The sequence below is a fragment of the Cannabis sativa genome, chromosome 2 (genome assembly GCF_029168945.1).
Source record: "Cannabis sativa cultivar Pink pepper isolate KNU-18-1 chromosome 2, ASM2916894v1, whole genome shotgun sequence".
Classification (NCBI taxonomy): Eukaryota; Viridiplantae; Streptophyta; class Magnoliopsida; order Rosales; family Cannabaceae; genus Cannabis; species Cannabis sativa.
Window position 1 is genome coordinate 6,370,800 of NC_083602.1, and position 18,557 is coordinate 6,389,356.

An 18,557-nucleotide genomic window follows, 5' to 3' on the forward strand; every position below is an offset into this window, starting at 1 on the left:
AAGAAAGAAAATTTTTTGTTGGAGACATGGTACTTAGAAGGGTATTCCTAAACACACAAGATAATGTCGTAGGTGTGCTCGGGCCTAATTGGGAAGGACCATACCAAGTAACTGAAGTTACAAAATCTGGAGCATACAAGCTTGGTTTGTATAATGAAAACATGGAGCTAGTTCTATTACCAAGGTATTGGAATGGTGAACATTTAAGAAAATACTACCAATAAGTGCAAAAGGTCCAGGGACCACTTAAATTTCACAATGCTTGAACATTACTCTTAAGTAATGGCTTTCTGAGTGAACCTCACTCAAAGGTTTAGAGAACACTTGTGCTAAGGTCACATGACTACTTTCAAACTATAGTTAGTTTAAAAATCATTGCTCTTGAGCAATGCCTTTTTAGCAGAATAAACCGTTCAAAATTTCTGTGTTTTAATTAGCTAAAGATCAGATGGATCATGTAATAGCTTTTTATAATTTAATAAATGTATGTTACCACAGTAGCAACACATATCGACCAATAAATGAATAAAGATAGCAATTATAATTCAAATTATGTCAATTTTACGTCTTTTACAAATTAGAGCAATTTATTTAATTACCTAATAGGTGTACACAGGGTTTTCCTAAACCGAAAAGTCGAGAAGATAAAATAAAACTTGTGAAATATAAGTGACCATTAGTCAAAAGTCTGCTCAGTCACTTGGGGGGCACTTACACCCATACAAGCATTGGTAAAAAATAAGCTAAAGCAAGAAACAAAATTCAAAATTAAAGGAAATTATTTATATTAAGATAATGAAGCAGGATAAGTTTGGGATTAAAAGCTGCTTAACTAGTCGGTTGTCTTAAGAAAAATAAAAATATTTTTCCAAGTTTAAAGGTTGCTTGGTCGGCCATATTGTACCAAATAAAAGACCCATAGGCCGAACAGATAAAAAAAGGGTTTAAAAACTCACTCCAGGGGAGTGCTAGGGTCTTACAACTAAAGGGTTGAGTCTTGAGCGACAAGATTTTCTTGATCCTAGACGGTAGAAGAATCCTCATCAGCTTTCCTTACTTCTTCCTTAGTTTTCTTTCCTTCACAATAATCGGGAAAGACAACACGGAGGTTATCCTTTAGGTGGTTAAAATTGATAAATCCAAAATGGGAAACTAACCCCTCTCAGCTACCTATTCAGGTTCCTGAACCTTCTCAGATGGGTAAAGCTCATACTTGATGAAATGAGATGTGGTGGTTAGAAGGGAAATGTTTTGAGCCACTTCTGGCAGTTAAAGAATCTTTTGAGCTCTTGACCTTAAACTTAGGGTGAAGGGAGGATGATAGTAGAAGGGAATGTGCTGGAAGGAAAGTTGGTCGGTACCCATGTCTTTGACAAAGTAGTATTCTTCGATAAACCCACTGATGTTGGAACACCACCTTTTTGGTAGTGCCACTCAGCCACTGGTACTCATTCTGGGTGAAATAGAAATACCCTAATCTATTTTAATTTGGACTTGATTTTAGATCGAACACTAGTTGGTGTTGTGGGCAGAAGGCTCACCCCATCCTTGAGTGGCGTACAACACAAATAGTGCGACCAAATACTTGATTCCTTTGGGGTGAATTAAGTTGAACAAAGCTTGTAATAGTTAGCCATCTCCTTGAAATATGGATGCAAGGGTAGAATTGCAAAATTCTTAGCATGAGGCCCTGACCATGTGCAAAATCCACCCACAGGATTTGTAGCTAGCTGCCTGGGACTAGGAAAAAATGCCTCTACCTTCCTCGAAGAGATTAGTCAATCTCATGAAAATTAGAAGGATGGAGGTGAGATCCACAGAGGACCTTTCGTCCCTTTGGTGCTCATGGGTCGAGCTTCCTTGTACTCCTCATTAACATAGTCTTGGCCCTCCACCAAGACATCGCTCAGATCGAAGACAGGTTCTCCAACCTCATTGTAGCTACCAAAAGGAAGTATTTGATTTTCATCTTCCTCTTCTTCATTATTCACTAGAGAAAAAATATCAACATTCGTTGCATAAAACAAATCATGGACTTTAACCAATAATTATTATTTCATAAAATGTGTTAAATCAATCACCAAGAATGAAAAAACTCAATATTGGGATCCAAAATACACATTTTATTATCATACACAAGACCAAAGAGAGCAAGAAATAAATCAATACAAAAATAAATAAAGAGCATAAAATAACTACAGAAACATTCATTACAAATTTTCCTTAAAGTTCACTCTAATAATTGACCTTTGAGAGGTTTGTATAACACTGACATGACCCTATTATCTTCTGATATGCTAATAGCACCAAAACTAACTAAACTCGTTGTATTTACTACTGTTGCATCAACCATAAGAATTGTGTGAGAAATCTCTCCTTAATCACTTTTAGGCCCCTATTCCTGCTATATGTTTAGAGGCTTTTCTTGAAGCCTTCTTTTGCTGATATGATAGACTCATAATAATTGGCTAATCTATTGAACAACTTTTTGTGGTTGTCTTAATTGTTGACCATGAGTAATCTTATTTCTTTCAGTCCATATTGTTCATACACTGATAATTATTTTCTTAAAAGATTCTCTCACCACTTCATATGCATAAAGTAAAACATTCTTAAAATTAAGGCTAATTAGCAATTTTTCCCCTCGAACTTTGACATGTACCAAATTATGCCCCTTGAACTTTTTTGGTCGTTAAAAATTCCTCCTGAATTATTAAGATTGTTAGATTTAAGGACTTTTGTCTAATTTTAGTAAAAAAACTTCTAACATGGATGAAAGTTCAGGGGGATAATTTAGTACGTATCAAAGTTTGAGGGGCATGATTTGGTAGATATCAAAATTTGGGGAGCATGATTTAGTACATAAATAATCACTGAAAGAGTAAAATTGAATGAAATTAGAGAAAAGTCCTTAAATCTAACAATCTCAATAGTTCAGGGGGAATTTTTAACGGCCAAAAAAGTTTAAGGGGCATAATTTGGCACATGTCAAAGTTCGGGGAGAAAAAAATTCCTAATTAGCCTAAAATTAATATCTTCTTTCAATTCTTGTAGAAAAGAAAATTCCAAATTATTCCAAATACCTTGCAAAAAAAGGACACCCAAAAATAATATGAGCATTCGACTTAACACCTTAACCACAAAACTCACAAGGGCTATTAAAGGCAATGTGATGTCGCCCAATTAGTTACACTGCGGTCGCGGTAGTAAACGGGCTATATGTCGTATCCACAGGGAGGAAAAATACACTCAAAAGGACAGTTAGTAATTTTACGAGAATAAAATATGAACCTTGAATGTGATGAGAATATTGAGAAAATGATTTTTAAAAATTAAACAAGTAATTAAAACGAGAAGTGATCAGAAAATGATTATGGAAGACACAAGCTTTGTACATGCAATTATATTTTCCTAATAAAATTGATTCTTTAACCTCAACTATAATTCTACACCATTAGTTATAGTTGGAAAATTTGTATGATTAAGCTTACTAGAAAAATATGTTCTCTAATTAAATTAATACTACTTCTAAAAATACTATCATATTATATAATTTAAATCGACAAAATACCACCGGCAGAATGCAGTAAAAATCATATAATATAATAAACACTCTAATAATTAATAGCCTAACTTACATAAGAAAAGCATGACTGAACTTATATAAAAGTTACTATTAAAATTAAAGTGCAATTAAGAAGAAGAGAAATTTAATATAACAAATGTGAAAATGAAGAACAAAGAGAATCAATATATTAGAAGAATAAAAATTGCATGAACTTACACTTGAGTCTTGCCAAAGAAATTAGCCTAGAAAAGGCATTGTCTTTACACCAAAATTAATAAAGTAAAATAAAGAAGAAGAAAAGAAAAAGACACAATTTTGGTATAATAACTCTAGGTAAAATCTGATGTCTTCACTGCTCAAGATAGTTCTATTTATAGAGCCAAATTTAATCCCATAACTAATCAAACGTGTAAAGAATAATGGAAAAATGGGAGCAGGTGGCAGACGTGGCTTTGATGGAGTAACCCCGAAGCTATGTATATTGAAGATGGGCCACTACGTCTATAGAAAGAACATGGCATCTGACCACATGTTGCACCCGTTAGTGAAGTTTTAACACTTCAATCGTGGGTCCACTTCCTCCTCAATTGTAAGAGATCAAGGTGACATGCTAATTTTTGTCTCTAGTAGAGCCAAAAAGAAGAATAGCATGATATGAGTTACAATTTACATTTGATGGGCTTGTACAATTGGGCTCTAGTTTTATTTACACTACTTTCTTGCTCAAAATCTATAAAAATGACACAAAATTAAAGTGAATTAAATATTTCCAATTAATATAAATTTATTTTTAAAATTAAGAAATATTTAATTTATATTAATTATATGTGCACAAATAAAGCCTTAAAATGAATCAATTTGAGCAATTATCACAATATTGCTTTTATACAAACCATATATGATAGTCAAAATTTTATGAAAATCTCTCCAAGAAAAATGTAGTATTTTCCTTGAGATTTTTAAACCCCAAAACTATTTCTACCATAATGAAAAAACATTACTAGAAGACGAGGATAAAGATTTATTTGTAGTAGTAAGATTATATGTACTACCAACTGAATAATTACCATGATTTGTGTAGTGCCAAAATCACACATTCTCATGATTGAATGAGCTTACTGGTATGAAAAAAAATACATTTTACATCAGGTAGATTTACAATTCAATCTACCACTATAGTATTTCATATCCCAGACAGGCCATAAGATTTGACACTCTTGCCACATCATACAAAAGAAGCAAGCTTAGGAGAAAAGAAGGTGGTCTTGGTAGCCAAGGGTCTTTGAACACCCTTGTATTCTTACAATTTCCAATACTACGTCTTAGCCCTTTTGACAATAAATCTCTTTCCCGTAAGATTTATTGCTAAGTTAATGATGGGTATGATCTCTTACCTACCTCTAGGATGTTAGATACTCTAAAATATCTTGCTTTCTAGAGGTGTTCATCAAACCGCTCACACCACACAAACTGCCACACCACACTGCACAAAAAATATAGTTTGAAATCTTTTGCGGTACGATTGAGGTTTACATTTTTGCCAAACCGTGCGGTGCGATGTATTTTGCAGTTTTACATTTAATAATTGCGGTTCAAATCGTACCACATTATATATTATAAAAATACTAATTTTTACATTATGATTTTTCTTTTGATGTATGGGCAACTCATATGCTTACAAAGTCTAAGCCATACAATTAAATTTAAGAAACATCCATAAAAAAATTTCTTATTTTTTTTATTTTCTTAACTTCTTATTGCTAACATATTATTATTGATATATATATAATTTGTAATACATATATATGTATATTATATACTTTTTTAGAGACAATTCAATACAATCACTTGATTTGTATGTATGTTATGATATTGAAAGTTTGATACGATAGTTTTTTTTCTTATTTAATTGTTGAAACTTTATTAGACTAATCTTTTAATTTTTATATTAATGTTTGATAATGATGATAGTGTAAACTGTCTAAACTGTACCTTACCGCATTATATTTTTACGGTATGATTTTTGCAGTTTTAAGGTTTTGTGAAGCAGTTGCAGTTTGAGAAATTGTAAAGAGTAAAGACTGCATATGCGATTTGGTTTAAAAAAATAGCCTAAACCCGTACCACCCGTACTGCGAATACCCCTATTGCTTTCATTACTTGTGGTAGTATTGATAAGGGATTCATTAAAATTCTTTATACTTGTTTGGCCAAAAGAGCTTGATTATACTGAATACATAAATAGTCTAAAGCCTAAACCTCCATCACTCTTTGGTTGACACATCTTATGTGAAGCTTTCCTCTAAAGTTGTTTTTAATTGATTGATCCCCACTAATTTCTTGCTATTAATCTTTCTATCTCTTCACTATCTCTCCACCAATGCCCTCTCGAATTCTCTAAAACATGATATTTGGTAAGTTGATATTACTTGGATAACAACTTTTGCTAGAACTTCTTTACCCAGTTTTGCGAAAAGTTTTGCTTGTTAATCATGTAGTTTTGCCCATATTTTATCCTTCATTGGCTTGAAAATCACACCTATCATGGGTAAACCCAAATATTATTCAATAGCCCATGTTATCTCAATATTCAAAGCTTATGTAAATAGCTACCACATCTCCTTAGATGTAGAGTATTGCTATTAGGTATTTTATGGTATCTAACACTATATTAATGTGGCGCGTTATGAGTATAGTTAGCAGTTTCTTATATTATTTATTAAATGAAAATGTGTAAGACCTAATATTGATTCGTACCAATAGTAATATATTATCTATTGTGGTACTTGACACCATAAAATACTACTTATAGCATTTCTATTATGTATCAAGTATATAAAGACATAAGTCACACTTACTAGTGTTGTTTGACAGCATTTTAAATTATTATGTGTTTCCATTTACTTTTGATCAAAAGGTGGTTGTAAAATAAGTATATTTTTCGTAATACTATCTACATAATATATAACACTTAGGTTAACTTAATGGTAAAAGAGAGATAGGAAAAAGGAAGGAGGAAATTAGACTATATCTTTTTTATGTCCTCTTTTATTTTACCCTTTTTATTAAAGTCTATTATTTTTATTAATTTTGTCCCTGTCACTTCAATATACTCTCCATGTGACTCTCTTGTGTTAGTGTATTTTGAATACAGTACATATAAAAAGAGGTATATTGCAATTAAATCTAAATTAGAGGTAGATTTAGTTAATTGATAAATAAAAAATGTATTTTTCAATTTACTCCAAAAAGAAGATGTTATGAGTTCGAACTCAAGACCCTTAACTTATTAGTTTTTTTTTTTTTTTTGATTTAAGCGTTTATATATTACAACCATGTTTTACTTGGGACTCGAACCCAGAACTTCCAACACACACACACCCACCTATGGCCACTTGAGCTAGCCTCAAGTGGTTCACCCTTAACTTATTAGTTGATTGTAATATTATTATACTACACTCAAAAAAGAAAATCTACATAATATATAACACTAAGGCTGGTGAAGGAGGGATGAGAGAAAAAGAAAGAGAGCATGAATTCAAACTCAAAACTCTTAATTTATTAGTTGATATTATAATACCATTACGCTACCACTAAAATAAAATCAACATAATATTACTATACATATCCTATTGTATTTTAAAATACTATATATATAAATAATATTTTAGGATCCAATATACCCAAATCAAAATTTAATTCTATTTCCAACATAAAAAATTATTGTAAATTTTAAAAAATTAATCACATGTTAAAAAAAAAATATTAGATATAATCATGCAAAAGACATGTACATGCACCCCCCTACGATATTTATATATACATTATAATTTATAACTTTACGTTGACACGATTGTTTATGAAATTCAAGAACCAGGAACGCATGCTACCTACTTTATCCTACAATTTTTTTTTTTTTTTGAAACTGCTTTATCCTACAAACTCATGATCACAAATTAATTTGTTTTTCGATCGTATAAATAAATAAATAAATAGATTATTACATATATTTCTTGTTTGGTGCTTTTAGTTTTATGTGATATGACAGTCCGAATTCAGACTTATTAAATGGTGTTATTACAAAAGCAATATATAATACGACTAATAAAGTAAGACCCACTTTCAGTGGGAGATATATATATATATATATATATATATATATAAATATAAATATATGTTATTATGTTTATGTGTGTGAATGAAATAAAGGCCACAGATCCATCCAAACCACCAACTGCATGATTTGACGTTTCAGATTCTGTACTCTCAGCCCCATCCCCCACCACACTATTTCTCTCTCTAATTTCATTATGATCTCTCACTCTATTTTTTTATGTTAAGTTTTCCTTCTCTTTCTTTTTTTTCTGTATTTATGTATGTGTTTTTTGTGCAAGTATTATGATTCCATTACAGATAAGTGATACCAAAAACCCTCAAATAATTGTACAAACCCACCATATATATTTGAACATTACATGCATTTTCTTTATATATAATTCTACACATCATATTCAAGTACATGCATAGCAAAATGATGATAATTATTTGTGTATATATATAATCATTACGTGTTTTCTACTTTATTAATAATATTATTATGTTTTTGTGGTTCCTTGAAGAGTTATTAATTATCATATTAATTATAGTGAGAAGGTACCAACGTACGTATACATGAAATGTGTTAAATTAATTACTGAGTGACAAGAGTACACTAATATTAATAAGTTAAGAGCATTGCTATAAGGCACTATAAGTGCCTAGCATCTTCTCGACATGTCACATTGCAATTGTTTAGCGATACTCCTAAAAACTATTATATTAAATTATATGGGACCCGATACTTAGTTAAACCAATAGCGATACTGATACATAGGAGAGTATTAGGCATCACTGGTGCCCTTTAACATTTCTCTTACGTTAATTATTGTTTAGTACGTAACTATTAAATTCAAGTTATAGGATAGTAATTTTTGCTTAAGAAGCGTGTAATCGAGCCAAGAAAAAAAAAACATATAACCATCAAAGATGGGATTTTTATTCGAATTTTCCTAAAAGTACTAGCCATAATAATAATAATAATAATAATAATAATAATAATAATAATAATAATAATAATACTTATTAGGCTTTTGTTTTCTTTATGTTTCTTTTTCTTTTTTGGCTATCATATAAAGCTGTGTACATAGTATAAAGTGTAGGCAGGCAGTGGAGAATGTTTCATTTTTCCCTTGATAATATCTGTGAAGAATGTTTGCTTGATTTGCTTGTTAGATATTATGGGATTGAGGAAATCATACACAGTGTATGTCAATATCTCATCAATACAGTTTTTCTTTTTTTTCTTTTTTGCTTTTCAAAATATATATAAATTTATTTTATTTGTTCAAGGTATATATCAGCGCTATCTTATATATATATATCAAATATTTATTATATGATTAATATTAATCTTAGGAAATAGAAAATTATTCATCTAATTTCTATAGATAATGAATCAAATGCTTTCAAGTACTTCTGAGAAAAGCAAAAACACAATTTAAAGTTTTCAATATTTATGAATCTTATTTTCTTTTTCCCAAAACCATTATTTTCAGAGTATAAAAGAAATGATAATTGGGGCTACTGATCTGATGACACACTATTACGTATCCCAAAACACAGCTGATTTTTTCACAAAATAAACACATCGTTGCAAGGAGCCATTTCCAATTCATATATAATTACACAACTAATAGATCAAAACAACTCCAAGCACCAAAAGAATCAGAAGAGAGATGACATACTGCTATTGATACAAATCAATATCGAATCTCACACATTTTAATTTAATAAATAATATAAAAAATTACTAACCACATGTAATAGATTGATTATTTTTGATACGAAAGGTAAGAGATTAGAGAGTCACCATATATCTTATTCTACATGAACTTATCAAAGAACCAACAAATATTAATTATAACAAATAGTAAACTATCATTTCATCATAAATATTTAATATGATAGCCATTATGATGTTACGTATGAGCAAAATTGGACATATTATGACACTTATTTCTTTTCCTTCATATAGATTAATAATAAGATAAATATATATTATAATTATTGCTAGGCATTACGTATATTGTATCATGTATATATTGTTTATATTTATACGAAATTATAATGAAATTTTTGATAGCTTTTGGTGATGTGTGTGCAGTGCAGGGGTATACTGTCAAAACATAATAAAGTCGGTCCAAATATGAGAAGATTGATTGTATAAACCCACGGCTCATTGGGTGGGATCCCCAAATCATGGAATGTCTTATCATCCATACATACAAAGCAACTGAATTCGTCAGAAAAGAGAAAGCAAAGGAATATACATTCCTCTATACATTATAATATTATAGATAAATAAATAATAAAATTGCACATTATTCCATGGGAATAATATAAATATAGACATCTAAACATTATTATTACTTAAAAATGATAAAGTTAAATTGAATTACATACATACATAAACAACGTTTGAAAGGGGAAAGAAAAGAAAAGAAAAGAAAGAGTGAGCACACGTAAAAGTCTAAAGGTTTTTTAAAGATGCCATATTCCTAAATAGTTATTAGGAAACGTCACCAACAACCTCATAATTTGCCAAATATATGGTGCTTACATACACATACATAATGCATATATATTATTCAAATTATTCTTACAAATGAAAACAAAACAAAAAAAAATTAAACCAAAAACAAAAACAATACTAGCTAAATATAGCTAGCTATATATATAGCTATATATATATATTCACAGAAGTACCATTTGTTTTTCAGTAGAATCCATTGGTCTTTTGGGTTCCCTGATGATGATCTCCTGCAATTGTTTTGTCAAGTTTTGCTTGCTTGTTGTTTGTGCCATCCAGTTTTAGCCCAAAGTGGATGTGAGGAAAATGTGCCCACTGTGTTAAAACAAATACTTAAACTCATTAAAATCATAAATAATAAAAAAGAATATCGATAAATAAATAGGGCTATAAAAAACAAACTCTATATTACTTTGGTTTTAGAAAATTACTTTTGTTACTAATAAAAGTTATAATAATGAGAGATTATATTATTTTCTGTACCTAGTTTTTGTGTTCCCTCCAGCACCCTCTCTCTTTCTCCACTCACACACGCATATATATATAGATAGATATATAATGTATACGTTTTATACTATAGTTATCTTTTTTATAATATATGGTTTGTGGAGATCAAATTTAGCGAGAATAATTCTCTTAAAATTTATAAAAGAAAAAGATGATATATATACTTAGCATCTACGTTAGTTGTGTGATGATTTTTCCTCTCGTACGTCTCTATAGAATGAACTATATATAATGCCAATTATTCTCTCGTGAAAGAAATTTCAATAATATATATATGAACATTTCTAAGGCAAAATATAATATATATATATAAATATATGCTCACTAAATTAGCTAATTAATTTATTGATATCTATAGGTTACTTTAATTATAACAATTTGTCTACCTATATATATTTCATGTATATCTTATATACAGATATTAATTTATATATTTTAATTTCTTTGAAGTACATATAGCGTATATATATAATGGTGGGATAGACCCTTATGCTTATGCTAATAACATATATATCCCAATAAATATGAACTTTCCTACATACACACAGTAGATATATTTTATATATTTATAGTATGAATAATTTGCGATATAAATATAACCCTCAGTTGTAAATAAATACTTAAGTTTAATTTTTAGCGATAATAATACTTAAATTATATTTCTGGAACTCTGGTACCTACATAAGTTCCAAAATTATAACTTAGGTATTATTACCGCCAAAAATTAAATTTAATTATTTATTTACAACTGAGAGTTAAACTTAGATATTGATGCCGTAAATTACTCTTATAGTATTGAGATATATATCTTACATTTTTAGCTGCAGTGCTAAAAGCTTCTCTGTGACTTATATCAGGGTTACTAGCTTTAATCCTTTGAATTTCCTCCCTACATTATGCAGGTAAATAAAACTATCATATATATATATAAACTTGTTAATACATTAAAAACATTAATGAATAAATAATTACTCTTTAAGAACATACATTACAAAAGTATTATACTGTTATGTTTTGACAGAAAAATTATACAAATAACTATGCTGAACATAACATTTTTAACAGCAAAATTTTTTTCAACCACATTATGTGATTATTGGATTGGCATATATATATAAACATGTGTATATAGTATATATATATTATAATCTAATCCCGAAATTTGCATTTGAAAGTAAGAAATGATCAAATATAGACGACAGTACAAAAATGAATAATTAACTTACTTAATAAACCTGTTATATGCAGATGGAACCCGTTGTCTTTTCTCTGGAGCTGAAATTTTTGCCACAAAATTTAAATTATAAAAAGTACTAGAAACTCCAAAATATAATAATCAAACACAATAGTAAAATTACTAGCATGATATACAAGAAAGCACATATATACACATATATACGTCATGTATGTAACGTGTATTTCAAAAAATTAAAATAAAAGAGTAGATGTGTTTGGAATTAAGATCTCCTGTTATTATGTTAAACCAATTAAAATTTGACACGTTAATTAATTTTTTATTTATAAAAAATTTAAATCTCTAATAAAGTAAACAAAATTAGTTAACATATTTAATATAAATTAAATTAATTAATGTGTTAAATTTTAATAGGTTTAAAAGAATATGGAACACTAATTTTCAACATGATCTTGATTCATGTGTTTGTTAGCATTGTTACATGTCAAATCATTAATACTGCATGTCTGTCTTATTTATTTTGAAATATTAATTAATATATATACATAATACATGTTACATATTTCTATATAATGTGGTCCTAATAATATTTGCTCTACCTTTAGGTACATTTTCATAGGCTGTCTCTTTATATTCAATATAATATTTCATTATCATGAGTAAAAGGCTAGCTACATATGCAATCAGAACCGAGCACCAGCCTTGCCCTTCAGGTTAAATTTGAGTATCGATGAAAGTATAACTTTAAGAAGACTTTATAATAAAAATAATGCTATATATATATATAATTCATTGTAATAATATGTATAGGTTCTACTTCTTCCTTTCCTAGCAACTAGGGCACAGCTAGACTACATTAATTAAAGATAAAACTTTTGTTACGTAAGGTCAACATCTAAATGGGCCAACTGATGAGGTGAGAGAAAATCAGATGCCTGCTCTTCTGGTTTATCTGAATTATTAGTGAACTAGTTGGTTTGTTTTTTTCTTAGGTGTTTTTGTTTTCATCATAATTTATTTAAAATAGAGTTACTATAAGGTCTTTCATATCGTTCTCTCCTTGTCCCTTTTGGGTAACTAAAAAATAACTTCAAAGTAGTAGAATAATAATGTTCTCTGGACAGCTGAATAATTAATTATAAATATAGAGTATTTATATTTATTATTAATAATAATTATTATATACAATTGAATTATTTTTATATGTTACACTCTATAATGTTTAATAATTATAACAATCATTTCTAAAAACAATTAGAATAATTGACCATAAAATAGATTTCAAACAATAAGTTATGTGTGTGCCTCTAATTCTTTATAAGCCTACAAAAAATTATTTTGAAATTAATGTTCACTATTAAAAATTGATAAAAATAACTGTGTAATTACTAAGTAAAGTAATTATTAGGGTAGCAATTACACAGTTTAGTAATTACACTATATTTTAAAATGCAATGTGTGTTTGGATATGAGGTGGTAATTATATATGAATTCTTAATTTCTTGTTTGGCAAAATAGTGAGTAATTATATGAGAAAATAATATTTTTTGATAGCTAATGTTTAATAGAGAAAGTTTAGTAATTACACAGTGTAATTACATTCAATTCTCATGAGGGCAATGAGAATTAGAGAGTGTAATTGAAACCCCTCAATTACTTGCAATTACACAGTTACAGTGTAATTACATGGTCAGACAAATATGTAAAATTGTGTAATTACCTCCAATTACACACAAATCTAATTATATTGTAGCTTTCCAAACGCACCCAAAAATTTCCCAACTAAATTTCCCCTTGGAAAAAGTTTAGGTGAGGGCATGAAGCTATAGGTGTATTTTTTATTTTTGGTATATAAAAAATTATAAACTATCTTTCTATATAACCGAATGTATTACAATTATAGAGTTGCACAAGTGTCTGTTTAATTTTTTAATTCTATTTTTTATGTTGTAAATCATTCAAAATTTCTAAAAAATGTGCAGAATAACTACTATAATTATAGTATACACCAACATCATAATAAAAATAATAGAATACAATTTTTTTCAGTGTAAAAAATATAAACCGCCTTTGGCTATAGCAAAATGATTCTCCTTATTAGCTACTTATAATAAGAAATGAATCTTCACACAATTAATGTTGTATAAATAAACGTGGTGATTACTGATTAGAATAAAAGTGATATGATTAAGTCATGATTAATAGAAAATGCTTTGAATGAAAGAATGTAAGCTCCTTTGCCTAAATATATGTGCCACCTAGCTAATAATTAACTCATGTCGTCCTAGCTAGCTACATATATGGATCTACTCCAATCAACATTCAAGGGTGCTAGACTGGTGTTTGGTTACTTTCAGACACAGATTTTAAAGTCATATATATGTGTATATATACTTAGTCGTATCTTTCTTCAATTTCCAGTAATAAATAACAAGTAGGCAAGTAAGAACCTCTATTTAAGAATACTTTATTCAAGAATAACCTCTAATTTGTTATAAAAAAATCAAGTCCCGATTTGGGCCAGTTATAAATAAGAATAATCTCTAAATTGTAATTAGTTATACATTTTTTAAGTCTCGTATTAATAAAGTATACTTCTATATAAGAATAATTACATCTTAATAAAATATATACATGTATTTTGTAAATTTATTTATGTAAAATTAATAATTTTACTTTAAATTATAATACATGTATGAAATTATATTTACTTTAAAATATTTCTATTATGATATAGTATTAATGATTGTTTATTGTTATTATTGTTACATTGATATTTTTTTATTTTTTTTTTAGTGTAACTCTATTTAGTTATAACCTCCCAATTAGAATATAATTTAGTTGGTCCCAAGTGTATTCTTGGATAGAGGTTCTACTTGGTCCCAAGTGTATTCTTGGATAGAGGTTCTACTGTAATTAGTAAATGATGATCTCTAAAATGTGTGTATTAGTATTATTATTATAATATATTTAGAGAAAGAGAGAGAGAGAGTACACACGACGAATGGGAGGGGTTCTAATAGGTTGATCATGCTTTACAGGTTCAACTGTGGCGTGCTTATTCTTGTTGGACTTGGAAGACGATGATCCATACTCCTTACCTGAACCTTCTGAGCTTACAATAATCTGTTTATTATTCTGTGACTTTTATACAACAACAGAAACCCAACAAACTAATATCAGTTATGACTAATTAATCATTCATTAGGCCCTAGAAACATGATGAGGAGTGATTAAAGCTAGCTTTATAGTGTTAGCCAATTTCACTATAATATATATAAAACAAAAATCAAATCATTAGAAATAACCTCTTACACAGACAAACACCCATATAAATGAAAAAATGTTCTTAAAAAAAACAAACAATTTATGGTTTCTATGAATATATATCCCCAAATTTTCCAGAAGAGAAGACACCCTCCCCTCTTATAACCCACTTTCCCCAACCAAAGTAAAAGAAAGAAGAAAAAGAAAGGCCCCCTAATAATATATTGCATGTATATATATATGCTAACTCTTTATAATGGGCTGAAATTTCTTTTTCTATGGGAAATACGAGTCAAAGGGAGGTAAGCTTTATATATTTGAGAAAATTCCTTATATATTTCAGAGTACATGTATGTCCAAGAAAAGAATGAAAATGTGAGAATGAATATATATATAGTAATTAAATGAACCTGGGGATGATCTTGAGGAGCCATAGTTGGCATTGAAGTTCCCATATTGACAGACAACAGATTTGCACAATGCCCACATCTCACTGTCACGATGGTAAATAAGCTGCTGCATGGAACACTCACCTGCCATATATTTCCCACACATTATTATTATTATTATTACATCATCCCCCAAACAACTAAAACCCCTTTCATTTCATTTCTGTACTTGTTTTTCTTTTTCCCATAACCGAAATCAAGGTAAAAAAGAGGAATATATATAACTAGTAAAACAGCTTTCCATATAATAATAAGAACAAAAATAGATTAGATCATGGTCTCATCACCATGTAAAGATGAAGATTAATGAAGAGGAACAAGAAGTTTGTTCTTTGGGATTCTTTAATTATCTATGTAAAGACATAAAACCTTGACCTTTAGCAAGCTATGACATCAGAGTTCACAGAGCTCACATGGCAATATATATATATATATAAATATATAACTAAGAGGTGTAATACTACAACTACTACTACTACTACTACTACAACTTCTCTTCATTTCTCTCTCTCTTTGATTTGTTTTCCCAATAACAATAACAATTTTAATCTTTTCCTTTTGGTGCACTCGGGTGGCTTTTATGCCTGACAAAAAACCCAGCCAGGAAAGAAAGAGAGAGAAAGAGAGAAATATATTGCAGGTGAGATGAGAGAGAGAGAGAGACGAAAGCGACATGACTGGAACGGAAACCATTAAAGGCCATGGCCAGCATTAAACACAGCTATAACAAAAATAGGCCACAAATAAAGAAAGATGAATCATGATCAAAGATCAGAAGACTATTTCAGTGTACTCTACTGTTTCTTTTCTGCACTAACGATTAAAGATCATCAAAAACAGACAAATAATTATATATAGTACTTTTAATTACATGATCTTAATTATAATAATGGAAAAATGAGAGAAGTTGCTAAGTTATACGGCCAATGGGCATAATTTTTCTTTTGGCTTTGTTGATATTTTCTTTTGATTTTGAAACCAAAAGATAGATCAGTTTTTGTTATGATCAGAAGGGAAAGAACAACTTATGTTTTACTAAAATCATGTACAAACCAAAAATATGAAACAAACTTCATCATCACATATATATATATGGTCAAAGCTTCTTTCTCTCTCTCACTACTGCCATGGCATCATCATATGTGAGAAATAATAGAAGAAGCACCAATGTTTGCCCAAAGAGACAGATCAACACAAACAAATAAAAGGGAAACCAGACGGTGATTTAACGATGTCAGTTACTGTCACTATAAATATATAATAATATATATATATAGATCACTAAATAAATTAAATTAAATTAATATTAATTATGATGTAGTGTTATAAAGTCATTACGAATCACATGCATTTATATAAATAGAGTTTGACTAAAGAAAAAGGGTTGATCGAATTTTTGAATTGGGATCAACCCTAGCTAGCAAGAGGTATTAAATAATCGAAACCCTAGTTTTTTTTTTTATTATTATTTTTATAAACCCTTTAGAAAATTTGTATCTTCTTTAGAAATAAGAAGAAATGTTTTTGTGTCACTGTACAGATATGCCTAGCTGTTCTCTTTACCTAACTTCTTTTTGTGGTCTGCTTTTCGTGATGATTTGGAATTCATACCTTCCTGTGCAGATTATTACACTCTTCATATATATATACATACATATATATATAATATAACTTCCCTTTGCTTTGTTTGAAGTAATATCTAGTGATAGGGAGACAAAATCCACTTACGATTCATCATAAAATAATGTATATATTTCATATCAAACAGATTGTTTAGCTAAGAATCAGAACCAGATTTTGTTGATTTAAGTAAAAATATAACTGAAAAATTGAAGAGGGCGTTATAATTCTGTTCAGACAATTAAAACCCAATTCATCTTCTTCTTCATTTTTCAATGATGAATCATATATATATATATAAATACCTAGCTAGATCCAACATTAAAATACAATTGTATAATTATATATATGAATTAATTAAGAAGGTGCAAAGAAGTAAGATATAGAGAATGAGATGAAAATTATTAATAATTAATTTGAAGAGAATTGTACCGCTAAGATGGTGTTGCAGAGGTTGCATTGAACATAACAAACACGTTCGGAGGCCATCATGTCCAGTGACATTCTTTTTTTTTTAAATTATTGCTTAAATTTGTGGAATATATAGCCGGATCAACAAGAATTATTCTTATATATATATATGATGATGATATTTATGAAAATAATAATAAAGTTGGATATATTTAATTTGTATGTAAAAAGGGAAAATTTAAAAGATTATATAAGAAAATTAAAATTGCTTTTTTATAGAGAGAAAAGTTTTAGTTCAATAAGGGAAGGGAGAGAGAGAGAGAGAGTGTTAAGGGGGTAAGGATGGGACTAGTCTGGTCGGAGTGAAGTGGGGAGTGGCATTAGTGGTTTTTGTGATGTTTGTCAAGAAAAGATGGTTTATGGTAAAGGTGGGTTGTGGATTTATGAGAGAGAGAGAGAGAGAGAGAGAGAGAGAGAGAGAGAGAGAGTGGGGTGTGTTATGATTGAGAGAATCAGTGGGTGGGAGTGACCCATCTCTAACCATCTTGGCTTTCTGTAGCGGACGAGGGGGGCGAGTCATTAATGCTTCGAATGTTTAGAGAAATGAGAGAGAGTGAGTAATAAGACACAACTAAAACTAGGGTTTAAATTTTAATTATACATACAAGATATTACTACTAAAAAGATATGAGATGATGAGATGAGATGAGATGAGATGAGATGAGAGAGAATAATATATAGTTTATATATAAAATATAACATGGCATTGTGGGAATGAATGAGAGGACATATGCTTATTTAAATTCTGTCGTATATATCGACACAACAAAGTATCATTCATATATAAGTGATTGAGAGTAAAGATGCTTTTGTCAATGCCAATTTCCTCTCTCTCTCTCTCCCTTACATATT

General features: G+C 29.3%; 1 protein-coding gene across 3 annotated transcripts; it reads right to left on the reverse strand.

Annotated features, from left to right (window-relative positions):
- Positions 1–10,012: 10,012 nt before the first annotated feature.
- LOC115716658 (putative axial regulator YABBY 2) lies at positions 10,013–18,235 on the reverse strand. Of its 3 annotated transcripts, none has more exons than XM_061110002.1 (6): positions 17,667–18,235; positions 15,576–15,698; positions 14,898–15,036; positions 11,930–11,978; positions 11,517–11,592; positions 10,013–10,511 (listed from the first exon to the last, which is right to left on the reverse strand). In XM_061110002.1, exons 1-6 carry the CDS (start codon positions 17,736–17,738, stop codon positions 10,383–10,385), a joined length of 588 nt encoding a protein of 195 aa, XP_060965985.1. In that variant the 5' UTR covers positions 17,739–18,235; the 3' UTR covers positions 10,013–10,382. The 3 variants fall into 3 exon arrangements, with proteins under 3 accessions (XP_060965985.1, XP_060965984.1, XP_060965986.1); XM_061110001.1 differs by having other exon boundaries at positions 14,898–15,042; positions 17,667–18,208; XM_061110003.1 differs by lacking the exon at positions 17,667–18,235 and adding an exon at positions 15,902–16,088 and having other exon boundaries at positions 14,898–15,042.
- Between the last annotated feature and the right edge of the window lie 322 nt (positions 18,236–18,557).

Bases quoted from the DNA above. Each gene is read 5' to 3' on its own strand.
- LOC115716658 (XM_061110001.1), bottom strand. From the start codon at position 17,738: ATGTCACTGGACATGATGGCCTCCGAACGTGTTTGTTATGTTCAATGC. The intron at 15,699-17,666 runs GTACAATTCTCT...AATATATGGCAG, and splicing joins TCTGCAACACCATCTTAGCG to GTGAGTGTTCCATGCAGCAG. The intron at 11,593-11,929 runs GTAAGTTAATTA...TGCATAATGTAG, and splicing joins GCATATAACAGGTTTATTAA to GGAGGAAATTCAAAGGATTA.